Genomic DNA, 18,959 nt, shown 5'->3' with positions numbered 1-18,959 from the left:
TTTCTTTATTTCTTTTATATATATTTTTTCAGTTGTATGCATAAACAGACCTCTTCAATATAGAGGTTGACCAGTTTGTTAATTCAGGTATTTCATAAGTCATTTATTATCACTGGTGTCTCATACATCCAAGCAACTCCACTCCTGGTCACAATTATTGGCGTGTCTGTATTTTTAGTACACAATTTAAAAATATGTTCAGAAATAAATAGAACATCACAAAATAGAATAAAATGTGTGCTAGACATAGTTATTCACACCCTTTGATGAATTTACTAAACACTCATCACTTTCACACTAGATTTTCTTTTCCCAAGTCTGAATGGACACGAGTATTTCCAAGTCACTGCATGTATCTTGTACTTCATTCACATAAACAGTATGGTAATTCTGTCTGGAGTAGACAGTTCTCAAAAATTGAATAACTGTGCAAGGAGACTAGTGAGGGAAGACATTCATGACAACTTTGAAGGAAGTGTAAATCTCGGTGCATGTTATTGGAGAAACTGCACACAGTACAGTGTTGGGCTCTGAGTCTTTCAGTATCTCACAAATCAATTAAATTCCCATTCATGGGGTCACAATTCCAATCAAAAATTGATTTTCGATTCTAAACCGTTCAGTACATAGAGCTGCTAATTTCAGAATCTACTCAAGTGTGCTAGTAAAAGAAAGGTGGTGTGACAGATGTCTAAGATTATGTAGGTTCATATGTGAAAAAGGTGATGTAAATAAAGGTATTTACTTTCCATGACTTTGTAAGGGAGTAGGTCATTTGAAATGAAACAGGCTATGGATCTAGTTTTTCTCTGTACACCTTCAGAATTGTCTGGAATTTTGTTGAAGTGGTGCAGTGTGTGCTGGTCAGCTCCTGGTGTTGTCGCTGCAGCTGTTCGCCTTCTTTCAACTCTGGATGATGATGTACTAAATGCGCCTGAGCATTTGCGTTTCTGAAACACTTGACCTTCATTTTGCACAGCTTGCATATTGAATTGGTCATATATTTCTGCCTCATGCTAATGAGGAACGCTAACTTGCTAACATGGCATTTACTGCTGTATGGAAGATGAAAGACAAGTGACAGCAACTTTACATTTACAGCAGTGAGGAGAAACCAAATCAAAACAGAAATGTTATTTTAAGCATTGTTTTTAATTGGTTGTGAATCATTAAGGATGAAAATTGTTTCTCATGAAAACTTTAATCTCTTGAACCTTTATAATCCCACAGGTGTTTCCGTGATTTACAGATTGATGACATGCTGACAAACATCATTCAGACTCAAAATTTAGGTTCTTCTTAAAACCATACTGCCTCTGTTTTGACATTGATGATCACATACTTAGTGTTTTGTGTTTTTATCTTTCAGGTATGGCATTTCATACATTCCATTTGCCAGGTAAGACAAGTATTATATGATAACCCAAAGTTAAATATATCACAGCATTGTGAGAATTTAAAGTGCAGTTTCAGAGGATTTGTTTTAGACAGGGGTGTAACAGTTCACAAAACTCACTAAGGTTGGGACGATTAAGCCAAACCTCAAGCATTTTGTCACTGAGTCGTGTATGGATTGAATGAACTGCTGCAATCATTAATCGAACAAAGTAATTCCACTGTCCCATCCACAGCCTGCCTGCTGGTTATCCTCACCGCTCTGGTATATTTTCAAAAAGGAAAACAACCTCTGTTGTATTTTAATTTTTGCTAAGGTTGTAGCTGCTTCAAAAGATGTGAGCAGCCAAATCTGTGCGGCTGAGACAAATTTTGACAATTAACACCTGCTAATGAGCTTTGTATTAGTGACAAATAAGTCTTGCACACATAGAAAGTATGATTTTTTTTTTTTTTTTTCCCTCTTTGCCGGGGTGAAGGGGAAGTCAGTTCACCACCGTCAGTGTTGGAGTCATTTTTTTCTGCTCTATACTTGTATTCAAAGTCACACGGGGCTCCATGGTTCTGAATTATACCAAAATAAAAGTTGATACTGACATTCTTAAGTTTATATCTTATAAAACATTTGAAGGTGTGCAGGGAGGTGTAGTGAGAAAGTCAAAAATACATGAATAAAATGCATGCAGTACACACAAAAATAGCCTAAATGTGCACTTTCAAAATAATTACACCCAAAAATGGTCACATAAGATAAGTTACTTTGGAATAAAACAACTCAAATGCAGGCAGCCCCACATCAGACTGCTGCCTCGATGTGCAACAGCTCACCTGCAGGAATTTAGGAAAAAGAAAAGGAAAAAAAAAACCTCACTACCCGCTTCTCTCTTGCAGAAAGAAATATGTGCAGTGCATGCTGTATGTTCAGACAAAAAAACAAAGCCCAAATTAAATGCACCCTGTCAATAAAATAACATCCAAAAGTGGTCAAATAAGCTGAAATGCAGCCCCACACCCAAGTCGCGCGGATTCACGCTCAGCTCCAGTTTGTCAGGTTGTCCTCATTATGTGTTGGTTGCTGGAGTTGTTGCAGTACCTCCGTTGGGGGGGGGTGTTAAGCATTTGCACGAGCAAGACTGAACTGATTCTGGTCACTTAACTCACGGTCCAGATCAGAGGCATGTGAAAGTGCAGCTGCTTTTCCCATGGTGACGTTGAATTCACTGCAACTCTGCATCCAGATTTACACAGTTATTACTTTAGAAACATTTTGTTTTGACAATAAATAAATCTGTATTTCACACTTCGGCATTACGCAAACTTTACAGTTAGGCTAATTTGTGGTCCGTATACGTGCCGAACTGTAGGGGAGGTCATACGGATCAGGAATCACCTAGTCACCTAAGGTCTGTTACACCACTATTGATAACACTTGATTCCTCTTTTACTTGAATGTCCAAAATTGAACTTTTTGAGAAGAGATATGCACCTTTCACTTGAGCCACAACTGAAAAATGAAATAGGGGGTTTGTAAGGGATACTTAGACATGAGGTATAATTTTGTTTGCCATTTCAACTGTAATGAGGTTCCACCAGTTACATAATCCGGTAGACAAACAGTGGAGGAATTCATATGAGAAATCCTCAAATGAAAACATGTTTTTGTTTTGCTGTTTGCCTCCATATGGCTATAATCCCTGTCTCCCAACCACCACACACACACACACACACACACACACACACACACACACACACAGAGAGAGAGCAAGACTGTTGGTGTCAAATGAAAATCAGCTTGTTGTTTGTCATTCCTCTAATCTGTTGCCCTTTGAATTTATTTCCTTTATCCCTCATACGAAAAGGAATTTATTCCATGTCCAATAACGCTCCTTCACCTAGGCAAGAGTTATGAAAATACATCAGCTTTGGTTTAGCTTTTCCACAGTTTAACAGGAGCTTATGTTAAGGCCTAGTTCAAAAATAATGAAGCATAACTGCTGATTTATATTGCATTTGTCATGAACAAGACATTATTTTATTTAGCACCATCCAGATTTATCTGTGAGTTGCCTATAGTCTCTTTGACAGGTACTGAAAATTTCATGGAAAAATTCTGCACAGTTCCAGAGATATGCGCGAAATGTACCCCAAAAGCATCACTTTTTTCATCAGTTTTGTGTGACAGATATTTAGCATTATCATTTAAAGTTGAACGTTAGAAATAACCTTATTTTGTCAGTTTGTTTGTGCTTCATACTAACACACAGTAATACATTTTTGTAAAGGTAGAAATGTCATTTCCTAGAAAAAACATGTTTCTAAAGGTAAAACTGTCACAAGCGTAACGCTGAGAATAAGTCTTTGATTTATTTGTGTCAAAACTTTAGCTATATCTCCTACTCTGCTTCAATAGAATAATTATATTACTTGTTCAATAATACCAGGAACTAATGGATAGAATTTCTTTGTTTCAGGCTTCTGCAGACTAAAGAAAATACCTCCAACTGCTGTCGCAAGCCTTACGCTCTACCACATTATAGTATATATGCACTGATAATTTCTAGCAATGACTGAACTGAGACCAATAGTAATATTGAAACTCTGATATATAACCATACCTAAAATGATAACATTTCACAAAAAAAAGACCACTTTTAAATTTTGATGGTTATGTCACACTTTGGCTTCATTATTTTTTGAACTAGGCCATAAGCTTTGTAGGAGCGAGGCACGCTGCAGTATTTTGATACAGCACCTTTCACACCGGGCTTGCATACAGTAAAATGTGTATGGAGTACACTGGAAAATTTTGCATATTTGATGTAGTCCCTGTGTAGGCTGGTGTGTGATGGCGCATGGTTGCATTCCTAGTTTTGCTTACAGTTGTGTATGGTTGCTTAATTGTCAACAACTTGATGATTTATTAAAAATGCAGCTGTCACACCTTGACAATTAACCAGCATATGCCTACAGCCGTTATCACCGAGTGGTTCAGGTTGGTACTGCATGGTGTGGTGCGGGTCAGAAACAGAGTAACATTATTTTATTTTTTGTCTTTGTGGACCATTTTCTTTGCATACAGAATGCTGATGAGTCTGGCCATGGTAAACGCTGCTGGGAATGAATGAAGTGCTGTGACTCTTTAAACTTTTAAAGTGCCGGTTGCTTTCTGATCAGGTCTGTGATGACCTGAATAATGAAGCGCTGTGATGATTTAAACTTTTAAAGCGCCAGTCAACTGCAATCAGTTGTAATCAGACCTGATCAAACCGACAGCAACGGTGCTTTAACAGTTAACACAGCGCTTCAGGACCTGATCGATCAGGTCATCTGATCACAGCGACGGCGCTTTAAATTTAAAGAGTCACAGTGCTTTATTCAATTCTGATCGCGGTGTGATCAGAGCGTGACACCGGAATCCTCTGAGAAATGCACTTGGAGCAGAAAAACCACCAAGGCACTTGCTTTAAAACACTACATTTCCAGGCACGACTAGGAATTTAAAGTATTTTCAAACGTCGTTTTCCAAAATCAGGCTTTATGTGGATACAATGTTCCTCAGACTGTGATGGTGCATTGGACTGAAATGAACAGGTAAAGTCCCTGTATTTACTCTGTGTGTGAATGAAACAGTCTGTCCGCATGAAACAGATCGCAAAGTTCAGAGTCCGTTGTGTGTCCCAAAAGAAAAATAGAAAATTTTGCCATTTAAACTCATAAGCATACTTAAACATCCTGTTTCTTGTCAGCATTTGAGAGACAGAGACAGCTCTCTCACTGCTCTTTTTTTTCCAAGACCTACTGTTTGTGTTCTTTGGAATTCTGGATTTATGAGTTGAGGTTTAATTACCTGTTCTGAGCACACACACGTCCACCCGTTCGATCACCTGTTGTAAGCACACAGGCGCTGCGGGCTGCGTGGATCATGCAGCCACACAGACACTACACCTGTTCTCCTCCAACTCTAGATGCACACTCAGTTTTTGGATGTGTACAGTAGCGCAGTGTTGTGTAGATTTGCATGCAGTAGCACAGTGTTGTGCAGACCTGCTTAAAAACTGTGTGCTTTCTGCATCCAGTGCTCTACGCATAAAAAAATTAAACGTTTAATTTTTTGTGTCCTCCTCATGTAGCCCTCAGCGTACTCCTGCGTATGGAGCAAAAAGTCGGCATAGAGCTGCAAAACTGAGTAGTCGGTACGCCGCAATACGCAATTCTATGTTGGCCCCGGTGTGAAAGGGGCATTAGATCTAACCCCAAACCGGCTGTTTATGTATAAAAGATTATTAGAATTGCAAGTCAGTCTAATAGTTACTTGTAGTTATGTCTTCTCTGTCCTCTAGATGTTGGGCAGAGTGCACTTTAGAATCTAATTGCCTTAAAATCTTGAAATTACATTTATTTCTTCAATGGCCAACTTTCCAGCATGCTGAGTGTGAGAGCTGACAGTAGAGAATGCACATTTGTTCCTTTTGGTAAGGCAAGAACTTCCCGTTTGATGCATCATTTCTGTGTAGTTTATGACGTTATCTTTTTGCTCATGAATGACAAATGTAGCCTTTCTTTCCTGAAATGCCAAACTGCCAAATGTTGCACAAAAATCCTTTGTTTAGTTTTACAAGAGATGCATGTACCTTGCAGTGTTTCCCCCAGAATTCTGTTGTTATTATTATTAATAATAATATTTTTTTTTTGCAAACTGGATGATACTCAACAGGGTAGGGGGATAGAACTCAAATTACATAGTGCATTGCACCGAAAAATGCAAAGCACTCAGGAAAAGTAAACTCAAGTGATATACTCATTATTTATGTAAGGAGAGGCGGCAACCAATGATTTTTGCTGTCTTAATGATTTTCTGAAGAGCTTTCTTGTCCGCAACAGAACATCCAGCAAACCACACAGGAATGCAATAAGCCAGGACGCTCACAACTGTTTTTATAAAAGGACACCAGCAACCTTTGACTCAGATTTATTTTTTATTTTTTATTTTTTGAGAATTGGAGTCACTGTTGTGCCTTTTTGACAGTTTGAGGAGTTAGATGACCATGGCAGTCAGTCTGTGATGTGGAAGCCAAGGAATGTGAATGAATGCTCTCTCTCCACACACTCATCATTTATAAAGAGAGGCTGGTGGCTTATGTTGTGTTTCCTGAAATCAATTATGAGTTCCTTTGTTTTTAAAGTGTTGAGGATGATGTTGTTGGCAGAGCACCACACAGACAAGTTCTGACCTTCTTGTTTGTAAGCGGACTCATCACCTGTCATGAGTCCAACCTCGGTAGTGTCATCTGCGAACTTAATAACAGAATTAGATGGAAATGTTGGTGAACAGTCAGAAGTGTATAGTGAGTAGAGGAGGAGGCTCAGCACACAGCCCTGTGGTGAGCCAGTGCTGAGTGTGATTGTTGAGGAAAGGCGAGGGCCGACTCTGACAGGATGTGGATGGTTAGTCAGAAAGTCTTTGATCTAGCTCCAGGTTGGTGGAGAGAGGCCGAGGGACAGCAGTTTATTGACCAGGATGTTTGGGATAATGGTGTTAAAAGCAGAGGAATAATCCCCAAAGAGCATCCATGTTCCAAGCTGTATGGAGAGTGATGGCTATGCCATCCTCTGTGAATGTATTTGGCCTGAATGCAAACTGGTGACAGTCCAAAGATGGAGGAAGGCTGGCTTGAATGCGTTTGTGTACCAGTCCCTCAAAGCACTTTGTTATGAGGGGGATGAGGGCCACAGGTCTGTAGTCCATTATGCTACTTGATGATGGTTTCTTCGGGACAGGGATAATTATTGCTGATTTCAGAGAAGTGGGGGATGAAGGCTTAGGCAAGGAGAGTGTTCATGGTATTATTTTCTGTCTTGATAAGATAATGACTTCAGTGGTAGGGTTAGTATAAACAAAATTCATAACTCCAGGTGAACTCTTGACAACATCTTGATTGGGACTAACAAATTCATTCAAGTCTATTATATAAATAGTCTGATACTCTTCTTCTGTATTTGTTTTGACAAATATTGGCTGTACAAATGTGGGCCTGAGTTTGAATAAATGTAAACAGCACAGTAATAGCACGGAAAATTCAGATTTATCGTGTAACTCTCTTGAGAACATTGATCATGCCCATCGATTTCTACTTATGCCTGGTTGTTAGACATTGACCAACATGGCAACACTCTGGCAACAGCCAGTGAATGAGCGGATTGCCCCAGTCCTTCATCAAGTGATTAAATAGAAATCTATGCTTTTACCCGTGAAAATCACAAGAGCATATTAACAAATATCCAAAGATGTATAGCTTGAAACCCCTTCGTAATAATGTCTGTTTCACATCAAACCACTGCACTGCTAAAGGCAAGGTATCATAAAAAATAATATATACAGTTGTATGCAAAAGTTTAGGCACCTCTGATAATTTTCATGATTTTCCATTATAAATTATTGGTTGTCTGGATCAGAAATTTTAGTTAAATATATCATATAGCAGACAAACACACTGATATTTGAGAAGTAAAATGAAGTATCTAGCATTTACAGAAAATGTGCAAAAATTATTTAAACAAAATTGGGCAGGTGCATAAATTTGGGCACCCTTGTCATTTTATTGATTTGAATACATTTAGCACTAATTATTGGAACACAAAATTGGTTTGGTATGCTCATTGACCCTTGACCTTCTTACACAGGTGAATCCAGTCATGAGAAAGGGTATTTAAGGTGGCCATTTGCAAATGTTTCTCCTCTTTGCATCTCTTCTAATGAGTGGCAACACAGGAGCCTCTAAACAACTCTCAAATGACCTGAAAACAAAGATTGTTCAACATCGTGGTTTAGGGGAATGATACAAAAAGCTATCAGAGATTTCAGCTGTTTCCACTGTGAGGAACATAGTGAGGAAATGGAAGACCACATGCACAGTGCTAGTTAAGGCCCGAAGTGGCAGGCCAAGAAAAATCTCATAAGCTGAAGCGAAGGATGGTGAGAACAGTCATAGTCAACCCACAGACCTGCTCGAAAGACCTACAACATGATCTTGCTGCAGATAGTGTCGCTGTGCATCGTTCAATACTGCGCACTTTGCACAAGGACATGCTGTATGATGCTGTAATGCAGAGGAAGCCTTTTCTGTGTACACGCCACAAACAGAGCCGCTTGAGGTATGCTAAAGCACATTTGGACAAGCCAGCTTCATTTTGGAATAAGGTTCTGCGGACTAATGAAACTAAAATTGAGTTATTTGGACATAACAAGGGGCAGTATGCATGGCTGAAAAAGAACACAGCACTCCAAGAAAAACACTTGCTACCTACAGTAAAATTTGGAGGTGGTTCCATCATGCTGTGGGGCTGTGTGGCCAGTGCAGGTACTGGGAATCTTCTTAAAGTTGAGGGTCACATGGATTCCAGTCAATATCAGAAGATTCTTGAGAACAATGTTCATGAATCAGTGACAAAGTTGAAGTTGCACTGGGGCTGGATCTTTCAACAAGACGACGACCCTAAACATTGCTCAAAATCTACTAAGGCATTTATGCTGAGGAACAAGTACAATTTTCAGGAATGGCCATCTCAGTCCCCAGACCTCAATATTATTGAAAATCTGTGACGTGATTTTAAGCGAGCTGTCCATGCTCGGAAACCAACAAACCCAAAATGTTTTGTAAAGAAGAATTGTCCAAAATACCTTCAGCCAGAATCCAGACTGTCATTGGAAGCTATAGGAAGTGTTTAGAGGCTGTTATTTCTGCAAAAGGAGGATCTACTAAATATTGATGTATTTTTTTTCTGTTGGGGTGCCCAAATTTATGCACCTGCGTAATTTTGTTTAAAGAATTATTGCACACTTTCTGTAAATCCTAGAAACTTTATTTCACTTCTCAAATATCACTGTTTGTCTGCTATATGATATATTTAACTGAAATTGCTGGTCCAAACAACCATTGATTTAGTGGCTTAAGTCAGCCACTGTGCAGCACCCAAATCAGGGCTGCCAATTTGTTGAGTTAAAACCTTGAAGAACATGCACCCTGAGAGCTACTACTGATGAATGGGAGATTCTACTAATAAATATATTCATAAATTTTGCTTTCACCAAAATATATTGTTTGCACCCGTGCAAATGATGGCAGGGAGGTTAACTGATCCCGAAACGATGTGATAATGATCTTAATGTGCTCGTGTGATCCCCCCCCCCACCCCCCCTTTCTTTTTCTCTATGTGATATACCCACTGACAGGTAAAAGGGACACATTTAACAGAAAATGTATATATTTTCTATTTAAATGTGTTCAAAATAATAGCAGCATGTTTTTAAAAAAGTGAGTAAAGCACAAAATCCTTATAATAGCTTTTATTTCCATACACGCAAATGCATTGAAATACTACACATTCTATTCCAAATCAAAAGGTGAAGAAGAAAAAAAAATTATCAAATTTGTTGTTACTGTGTAGGAAGTGGAAAAAAGGAATATTAGGCTGTTCAAAAAAGTGGCTGTATCTGCATTTTTCTTTACAAACTCCAACATTTACTGTATAAACTGAAAAATGCTTGAAGATTTAGTTTTCCTGTGAATCACTGAGCTAATATTTAGTTTTATAAGCACCGTTTCTGAGAACTGTTTCACATCTACAGTGAGGAAAATAAGTATTTGAACACCCTGTGATTTTGCAAGTTCTCCCACTTAGAAATCATGGAGGGGTCTGAAATTTTCATCTTAGGTGCATGTCCACTGTGAGAGACATAATTTAAAAAAAATTAAAAAAAATCCGGAGATCACAATGTATGATTTTTTTTTTTTTTTTTTTTTATTATTATTATTTGTATGTTCCTGCTGCAAATAAGTATTTGAACACCTGTGAAAATCAATGTTAATATTTGGTACAGTAGCCTTTGTTTGCAATTGCAGAGGTCAAACGTTTCCTGTAGTTTTTCACCAGGTTTGCACACACTGCAGCAGGGATTTTGGTCCACTCCTCCATTCAGATCTTCTCTAGATCTTTCAGGTTTGGAGTTTCAGCTCCCTCCAAAGATTTTGTATTGAGACTGACCAGGCCACTCTAGGACCTTGAAATGCTACTTACAGAGCCCCTCCTTAGTTGCCCTGGCTGTGTGTTTGGGGTCATTGTCATGCTGGAAGACCCAGCCTTGACCCATCTTCAATGCTCTTACTGAGGGAAGGTGGTTGTTTGCCAAAATCTTGCAATACATGACCCCATCCATCCTCCCTTCAACACGGTGCAGTTGTCCTGTCCCCTTTGCAGAAGAGCACCCCCAGAGTATGATGTTTCCACCCCCATGCTTCACGGTTGGGATGGTTTTCTTGGGGTTGTTCTCATCCTGTAAACATGGTAAGTGGAGTTGATTCCAAAAAGCTCTGTTCTTATTCTGGTCTCATCTGACCACATGACCTTCTCCCATGCCTCCTCTGGATCATCTAGATGGTCACTGGTGAACTTCAGACGGGCCTGGACATGTGCTGGCTTGAGCAGGGGGACCTTGCTGCCCTGCAGGATTTTAAACCATGACAGCATCATGTGTTACTAATGTAATCTTTGTGACTGTGGTCCCAGCTCTCTTCAGGTCATTGACCAGGTCCTCCTGTGTAGTTCTGAGCTTTCTCAGAATCATCCTTACCCCACAAAGTGAGATCTTGCTTGGAATCCCACACCGAGGGAGATTGACAGTCATCTTGTTTCTTACACTTTCTAATAAATAATCATAACAGTTGTTGTCTTCTACCAAGCTGCTTGCCTTTTGTCCTGTAGTCCATCCCAGCCTTATGCAGGTCTACAGTTTTGTCCCTGGTGTCCTTAGACAGCTCTTTGGTCTTGGCTATGGTGGACAGGTTGGAGTGTGATTGATTGTGTGAACAGGTGTCTTTTATACAGGTAACAAGTTCAAACAGGTGCAATTAATACAGGTAAAGAGTGCAGAATAAGAGGGCTTCTTAAAGAAAAATTAACAAGTCTGTGAGAGCCAGAATTCTTGCTGATTGGCAGGTGTGCAAATACTTATTTGCAGCAGTAACTTACAAATAAATTATTAAAAAATCATACATTGTGATTTCTGGATTTTTTTTTTTTAGATTGTCTCTCACAGTGGACATGCACCTAAGATGAAAATTTCAGACCCCTCCATGATTTCTAAGTGGGAGAACTTGCAAAACTGCAGGGTGTTCAAATACTTATTTTCCTCACTGTATGTTCCATGAAGTTGACCAACGTCTGGCACCTGAACAGGTATTCCAGCCCAGGACGATTGGACTACATTCCACAGTTTTTCTGCATTTCTTGGTTTTGCCTCAGAAAGAGCATTTTTGATGTCACCCCACAAGTTGTCTATTGGATTAAGGGCCAAGGTTGGGCTGGTCACTCCATAACGTAGATCTTGTTTGTCTGGAACAAAGATGCTCCTCACTTGCTGGTGTGTTTGGGGTCGTTGTCTTGTTGAAACACCTGGTTTATGGGCATTTCCTCTTCAGTATAAGGCAACCTGACCTCTTCAAGTATTCTGGTGTATTTAAATTGATCCATGATCCCTGCTATGTGATAAATAGGCCCGACACCACAGTATGAGAAACGTCCCCATATCATGATGCTTGCTCCACCACATTTCACTGTCTTCACAGTGTACTCTGGCTTGAATTCAGTTTTTGGGGGTCATCTGACAAATTGTCTGTAGCTCCTACACCCAAAATTAATAATCTTGCTTTCATCAGTCCACAAAATGTTGCACCATTTCTCTTTAGGGCAGTCAATGTGTTGTTTGGCCAATTGTAACCTCTTCAGAATTAATGTGCAGTGTTCCCAATGCATTTGTGCGTATGGCAATAACAGCTATTCTAAGGATTTTGAGCTTGAATCACTTTTTTAAACACTGCTATTATTGTGAACATAACTATATATTTATTAGTACAATCTCCCATTCATCACTGGCAGATCTCAGGGTGCATGTTCTTGAAAAATTTAACTCCAGAAACTGGCTGTCCTGATTTGGGCGCTGCACAGTGGCTGACTTGAGCTACTGTTCATCTAGCACAACAGTCATTGTTTGTACCATGTTCAAGAATCACCATTGCTTTCAGCAGTGTAGCTGTTTGAAGTGAAACAGGCATTATTGAGGAGTAGTTGGAGTAGTTTCAAACTCCAAAGATGCCTTATCCCATAAATGCAGCTGACGTGAACGGACTCAACAAGCTCATGAGGAGAGCTGGCTCTGTCCTGGGGGTTGAGCTGGAATCTGTGGTGCGCGTGTCAGAGAGGAGGATGTTGAGGAAACTGCTCAGCATCCTAGACAACACCTCCCACCACCTGCATGTCCCACTGGTGTCATGTTAGAGCACCTTCAGACATAAACTGAGACCACCGAGGTGCACCACAGAATGCCACACAAGGTCTTTGCTACCTGTGGCAATCAGACTGTATAATTCCTACCCCTTCTGCCAGGATGAATATATAATGAACAGAGTTATTCAGAGTTATGTGCAATACTGTTGAACACCTTGTGCAAATGCCTTCCAGTCATTTTGCATAAATTTGTGTTTAAAAAAAAAAAAAACTTTCTGTAGTCTGGCAAGGTAATTTCCTTCGAGATAAAGTTGATCTTATCTTAAATAGTGAATAGTGAAGGAGCATTTCATGATTAAAATACATCTGTAGTGCTATATATATATATATATATATATATATATATATATATATATATAAAATCTTCTTTTTTAATGCTGGGCAGCAGGTTATTAGTGCTCCCCTGCTGATGCAAACACTATGTTGAAATGATTGATTTACAGATTAAATGATGTTTGGCATTTTTCATCATTTTGTTGACAATATTTGTCATTTGTGTTATTAAAAACATGTATGGACTGACAGGGGTTCTTGTATATTGATTATTGTATTAACATAGGGGAAACACTGCATTGGATGCAGCAAGAAAATTATTTTTAAGGCAGAAGGACTTGTGGCTGCCAAAGGTACAAAATTCCTTGAACACTTTGTCTTCAATAGTCACCATAGTTTCAGAGGAAATGTCTTTCTAATGTGTTATCCCTCTGTCAAAAGAATACATAATGCCATATATTTTATAGCTGCATTAAAAAAAATTACCTGTTGACTTTTAAATGAAAGTTGCTTCTCAGATCGGCTGATTCTGTGCCCTGTTATCACTGGTTTGGAAACAGATCCAGGCCCTCCCTCTAAGTGCCTTGTGCATTTGGGAAACCCAGTAATCTGTTCTGACAGTTGAGACCTCATACGTACCCTATCCCCCTCCCCCATCAAATGCTATATCAATGCAAGACAGACCTTTTCCCGTCATCCTTCTACAAACAAAATTCCTGTGATCAAATGCAAATATTCTGTATGTCTTTGGTCTAACTATTAAAACTGGCATGTTTATGTTGCTTCCTTTTTAGATGCATTACTTACATTTTTTTTAACAAAAACACTGTTTCCTGCCTGTCTAAGCTTCTCATTACCTTCTAAATTTTTCATTTCAAAATTGGTTTAGCTTGTTTGGTGGTTGTAGAGCTATTAAATATTTTGTCTGTCCCTCCCTCCACCACCACCAAGTGCACACTTAAAGGCATTAGACTCCACCCTCCCCCATTCCTGTTTGATGTGTAGCTCCTCCCAACACCACATGGTCAGTCCACTTGATCCTTTAATGTATTTTACTCTGCCTATTTGTAATCTTCCACCTGTAACACTATAGTAAATAAAACGTGCTGCACGTGTACTAACAGCAGGTCTTTTTAAGGCATTCCATGGTCAGTTTTCTTTTTCATTCATTTATTGTTAAGCATGGGGAAATTTAAGGACATTTGTTAAATGTTTTGTTGCTGCTGCAAAGGAATGAGGAAGTCTTCTTTCAACTGACATCTACTTACTGCACATGCTGATCATGTCCTGCTGCCCTTTCTTTTGACCTGGGTTATACACGTGCACGCACACACACACTACTGCCTACTCAATGACTACAGCAGCACCAAAACCCTGCATAGCAACACAATGATGGAAAGAATAACGGAGTAAAAAGTACAGAATAGACTAAGGTGTGTGGTTGCCATGGTAATTACTCATTTTGCATGAATGCTAAGCATGCAGTAAATGAAGAAAGGGAGCCCCCATCATTCTGAGCACATAGTACCTCGCCGCCAAAACACCCACTTATTCATGAAACGCCCTGCCCAAGTATCTGAAACAAAGCACAGAAATGCCTTTGATGTCACTGTGTTAAATTTGGAATCTACAATTTTTTTTTGCCAGTCATAATTGAAGACACCTTCTTTTTTTTTCTTTTTTTTTACAGGGATGCAGTGATTAAATGCTTCACTGCTTGTTTGAGTTAGGATTCCTGCATTCACACGTCCATGTGAAGACTGGTCCCAGCATGTGAACTGCAGGTATTATGGCTTTGTAAATGTGTTAAATCTGGGAGCTGCGTTGGTGAACCACCTTGGGTCCTAGATGGCAAATATGTTCTATCTCCGTATTTCTACTCTGCTTGTCTAAATGCTACAAGTTGTCACTTTTGTCAGTAATTCTAGCTGAAGGGCTGCAATTGTAATAGTATATGTTGAATACTTTTCTTTTGATGTGACAAAAATTTTTAATGGTGAATATATTTAAAAAAAAATTGCATTTCCTTATGTTTTCTGTTGTTTAAGGGCAGGGAATTATTTCTGATCAATGCTACATGTGGTTAGGTTCACATATATGTGGACATGGACAAAGTTATTGTTTTAAATGTCACACCATGTTTAAGTTGGAAGTAAATAATGAATATGAGCTTGTGGAGCAGATGGCAGCTGTAATTTCACTGTAATTATATCCAGACTTGGGAAATTGCTTTGAAATTAAAGCACTTCTGTGCTTGGTCCATCTTTTTCAAGGGACCAAATGTAACTGGACAGTTGGTTGTTGAGCTGTTTGAAGGATCACATGTACATATGGCACATCTAGATAAGTGATTCTCAAACCTGGTCTTCAAATATCACCTAACCAACATAGTTTCCATCTCTTCCTGCTCTGCCACAAGCTGATGAGCTCATTCAGGAGGCTGTTAATTCTTAATTGACTGAGAGCACACCTAATCAGCTTGAGTCATAGAAAACATGTAGGTTAGGTGGCACTTGAAGCCTGGGTTGAGAGCCACTGCTCCAGTAGATTGAGAGTCCAATTGTAATCAGGAATTAGAAATGGGCTGGCAAATATGTTGAAAACAAACTGTAGATGAAGGGGGGAAAAAGTGAAGGATGCCACCAAGACAGTCATAACAATTCTAAAGTAGTCATAGGCTACAGTTGCTGTGATTGGAGAGATGATACACACAACTTTTACCTGTTGCAGATTTATCATTCACTATATTGCAGTTTCCATTTAATAGCTGCTATAACTAAGCTATGAAGGATATGTGCAGACATGTTTATAAAATATTGGAGAGAATATGTGGCAGTGCATCCAACTGTCCAATTACTGTTGGGCCTTTAATAGTGTGGAACACATGCAAAAACTGCTGTAATTCCTACACCTTTTGTCCTAATTTGAAGTTTGTAATCTGAACCAAAAGCTCATTTTTTAAAAAACAAAAACAGCCTTGATAAATGTCCAAAATATACGTGGTCTTGGCTATGCTGTAATTTACAACCTAAGTGCCTTTCATACACACAGACCCGGAATGGCTGCTTTGAAGCCCAAAAATCACAGCCAACCTATATTTGGATAACCTGGGTAGAACAAAGGATAGCTGCTAAACATGCTAATGCCATTAGCTTTCACACTATGATTTCACTGGACGGAAATGCTACAGCACAGATATTTTAGATGATGTGGTTGGTGAATGAACCACCTAGCAAGCCATATTATTACAGATACAGAAATACTCCAAAAAAACAAAACAAAACAAAAACAGACATGGTCCGCAGCTAGCAGCCTCAAAATGAGCGACACACTGAATCTTAGCTTGGCAAGAACACACAAGCTCTCAATCCAAACAGCCATGCCTCTAATTACGCATAATGTTATTGTTTAAAATGTCTTAAACTAATGAGTTACAAAAATGGCAATTAAAAAAAAGTCACCCAGCGTAAAGTTAACATGAAGGGTAAAACTGTCTATAGAGACCAAAACTGGGTTTTCTGCCAGCATGTTTATTACTGGTCTAATGTTAGACATTTTCACATGAGCTTCAGTGAGAACCTCCTCCTTTTTTTGGAGCTAGCCTCAAGTGGGTAGTCAAGCAACTGCAGTTTATTTCGTGTTCTGGGTCTGCCTCATTTAGGACCACCAAAGCTTACAGCTTCAGTGCACTTAAGGAGTGTCACACTGTTTATCGGTGTTATGCGCCCCACTGTCTGTCTTCTTAACTGTGATAACAATTTCCTGTCCGTCACACTGAGAGCTGCCTACTTATTACAGTTACTGCCACAGTGTCAGTTTGAACTTGTCTTAACTCCTTAACTGGACTTGTTTGCTCATGAAACTGGGTCCCACTGAATGGTTTTTAAATTTTTGTCATTTTCACAAGTTTCTGATGAAAATTCCAAGTTCTTATTCTGTTTGTCCTGAACACCAGCTGAACCTTTATTACAATATCAGCACCGAATTGTATACATGTATTTGACTAGACATTTATATTGACAGTTGTATATATGTACTTAATAAAATGGCTACACAGACAGATTTACCGACCTTTTTTTGTTTTGTTTTTACATTTTAGAATTGCAAGCTGAGTCCTCAGACTTTGTTTCGTTTAAGAAGTGTTCTTCTGGTTCATATACACAAACTTTAGTAAAGCAGGTTATCGGTCTGTCTGGATTTCACGAGGTGCTGTTTGAAGTGGTTGCCAGATCCTGTGCCATTCCATGCTTTTTGTAATTGCTTCCCTTCAGGCAATCAAAGCACTGCTGCAGTGATGATTCACAAGGGAACGTAATATACCCACCGCTATTTTGAAAAATTTTCGTTTAAAAATGGGAGGAGGAATAAAAAGATGGTTTCTAGTCTGTTACTCATCCATGTGTATGTTAATTCAGGTGTGCCCCCTCCCCCAGCACGTCACATTACCTCAAAATTAGGTCTTCTTTTTTAAACTTGATATCCCGCCAGATGTAGCAGTGATCCAGTTAATTATGCTTTTCTAAGCGTTGTGAATTTGATGTGATCTAATAACACTGGAGCTTCAGCTGGGTTCCCCATATTCCCTCAGCTTGTTGGCACAGCCTTTGTGGATGGGGTTTCCATGGTAACCACCTCTGCAGCATTCATAACCTTAGCCTACCCCCCATCTGGTGTGCAGATGCTCACATTGTCCTGATATTTGTTTTTATATATGACTTATATAAACCATTAGACATGCATACAAAAAACAAAACTGAGTTGTTGCAGTATTTTTTTTTTTTTTTTAACATACCGGTATGTGTACTGTTTTGTTTTTTTTTTCTCCTTTGTTAATCCAGGAAAGGCTTTGCAGCTGCATAGTTTGATTAGAAGGTTGTATAATGTGTTGGATTAGGATGCACAAATCTGCTTTCAGTACCGCTTGTTCAATTAACTTGGCTGGGAACACTAAATCTCTTTGTAGCATATTACACATAATCTGAATGATGAAATAACAGGATTTAAATCTGTTGAATAAAGGGAGATTTGTGTGGCTTTTATTTTTATGTGTATATGTTGGATTAGCCTAAAGTTTGAGAGAGGTGGGGAACCTCCCAGACCTCTGCAATCTGTTTATGTGCCTGGGTGTTTTGTTTTTTTAATGATTATTTCATTGAATCTATTGTCAGAGGAGAATCCCATTTTGCAGCATCTGCCAAAAAAAGAACACTGCCAGCTTTAAAACTTGGTTTGTCTTATTTAACATTTAAAGATGAATACATAGTGCTTTTTATTATTAAACCAAAATGATGTGAGATTGTGCATTGTTGGCTGCAGTAATTTTGTGTCATTCTTGTCAAGTGAGTAATTGTTCTGGATTTGCACTCATTTATGTCCCAATGTAAAAGCAAATGGATGCGTACATTAAACCATTGATTATACTTGCATTTTATAATAAAGAATTAACCTGAGTGATATTTGCTGAATGACTTTAATGGTAATAAACTGTCCTCAGGCAAAAGCAAATAAATGGCTTTATCTCTGGTGTGTAATGATTTATCCTTTAGCTACAGATGGGCACAAACATCACATTGAATCAATCACTGATCTCTTTGAGTGAAAGAGACAAACGACAGCGAAAAAGAAAAATCAATAGTTGTGTATCCCCCGGATGGCTTTCATATGCTGCTTCGTTGACAGCAGCTGAAACATAATAGATCAGTAAACTGATATTTGGGTCAGTACAGGATGAAATGTAAAAAGAGGGCTTAAATAGAATTGTTTATTGTAGAAGGCTTTGAGGGACGGGTCAAATAAATCTGCAGTTTGTTTCCCAACTTACATGGTGATAAATAGATTTCATGGTATGTACATCGATTGTGTGAGGAGCCTTTAATTGCATTTGAATTCTCTTGCAACAACCTTCTAGAGTGTCTTGTTTAATTTGAATCTTGCTTTAAAAGTTTGGTTAC

The 18,959-nt window shown here is 38.9% G+C and overlaps 1 protein-coding gene across 1 annotated transcript in view; it reads left to right on the top strand.

Moving 5' to 3' along the window:
* sft2d1 (SFT2 domain containing 1) overlaps nucleotides 1–18,458 on the top strand; it is a 59,484-nt gene extending 41,026 nt beyond the window's left edge. The window contains exons 7-8 of the mRNA XM_034184234.1: nucleotides 1,370–1,399; nucleotides 14,699–18,458. Of these exons, the coding sequence (XP_034040125.1) occupies nucleotides 1,370–1,399; nucleotides 14,699–14,738 (70 nt within the window). The 3' untranslated portion in view covers nucleotides 14,739–18,458. The remainder of the gene's footprint in view (nucleotides 1–1,369; nucleotides 1,400–14,698) is intronic.
* Nucleotides 18,459–18,959: the final 501 nt, after the last annotated feature.

This window comes from Thalassophryne amazonica, chromosome 13 (genome assembly GCF_902500255.1).
Source record: "Thalassophryne amazonica chromosome 13, fThaAma1.1, whole genome shotgun sequence".
Lineage (NCBI taxonomy): Eukaryota > Metazoa > Chordata > Actinopteri > Batrachoidiformes > Batrachoididae > Thalassophryne > Thalassophryne amazonica.
The sequence above is the reverse complement of the archived record's forward strand: the minus strand, read 5'-3'. Positions and strand labels throughout refer to the sequence as shown.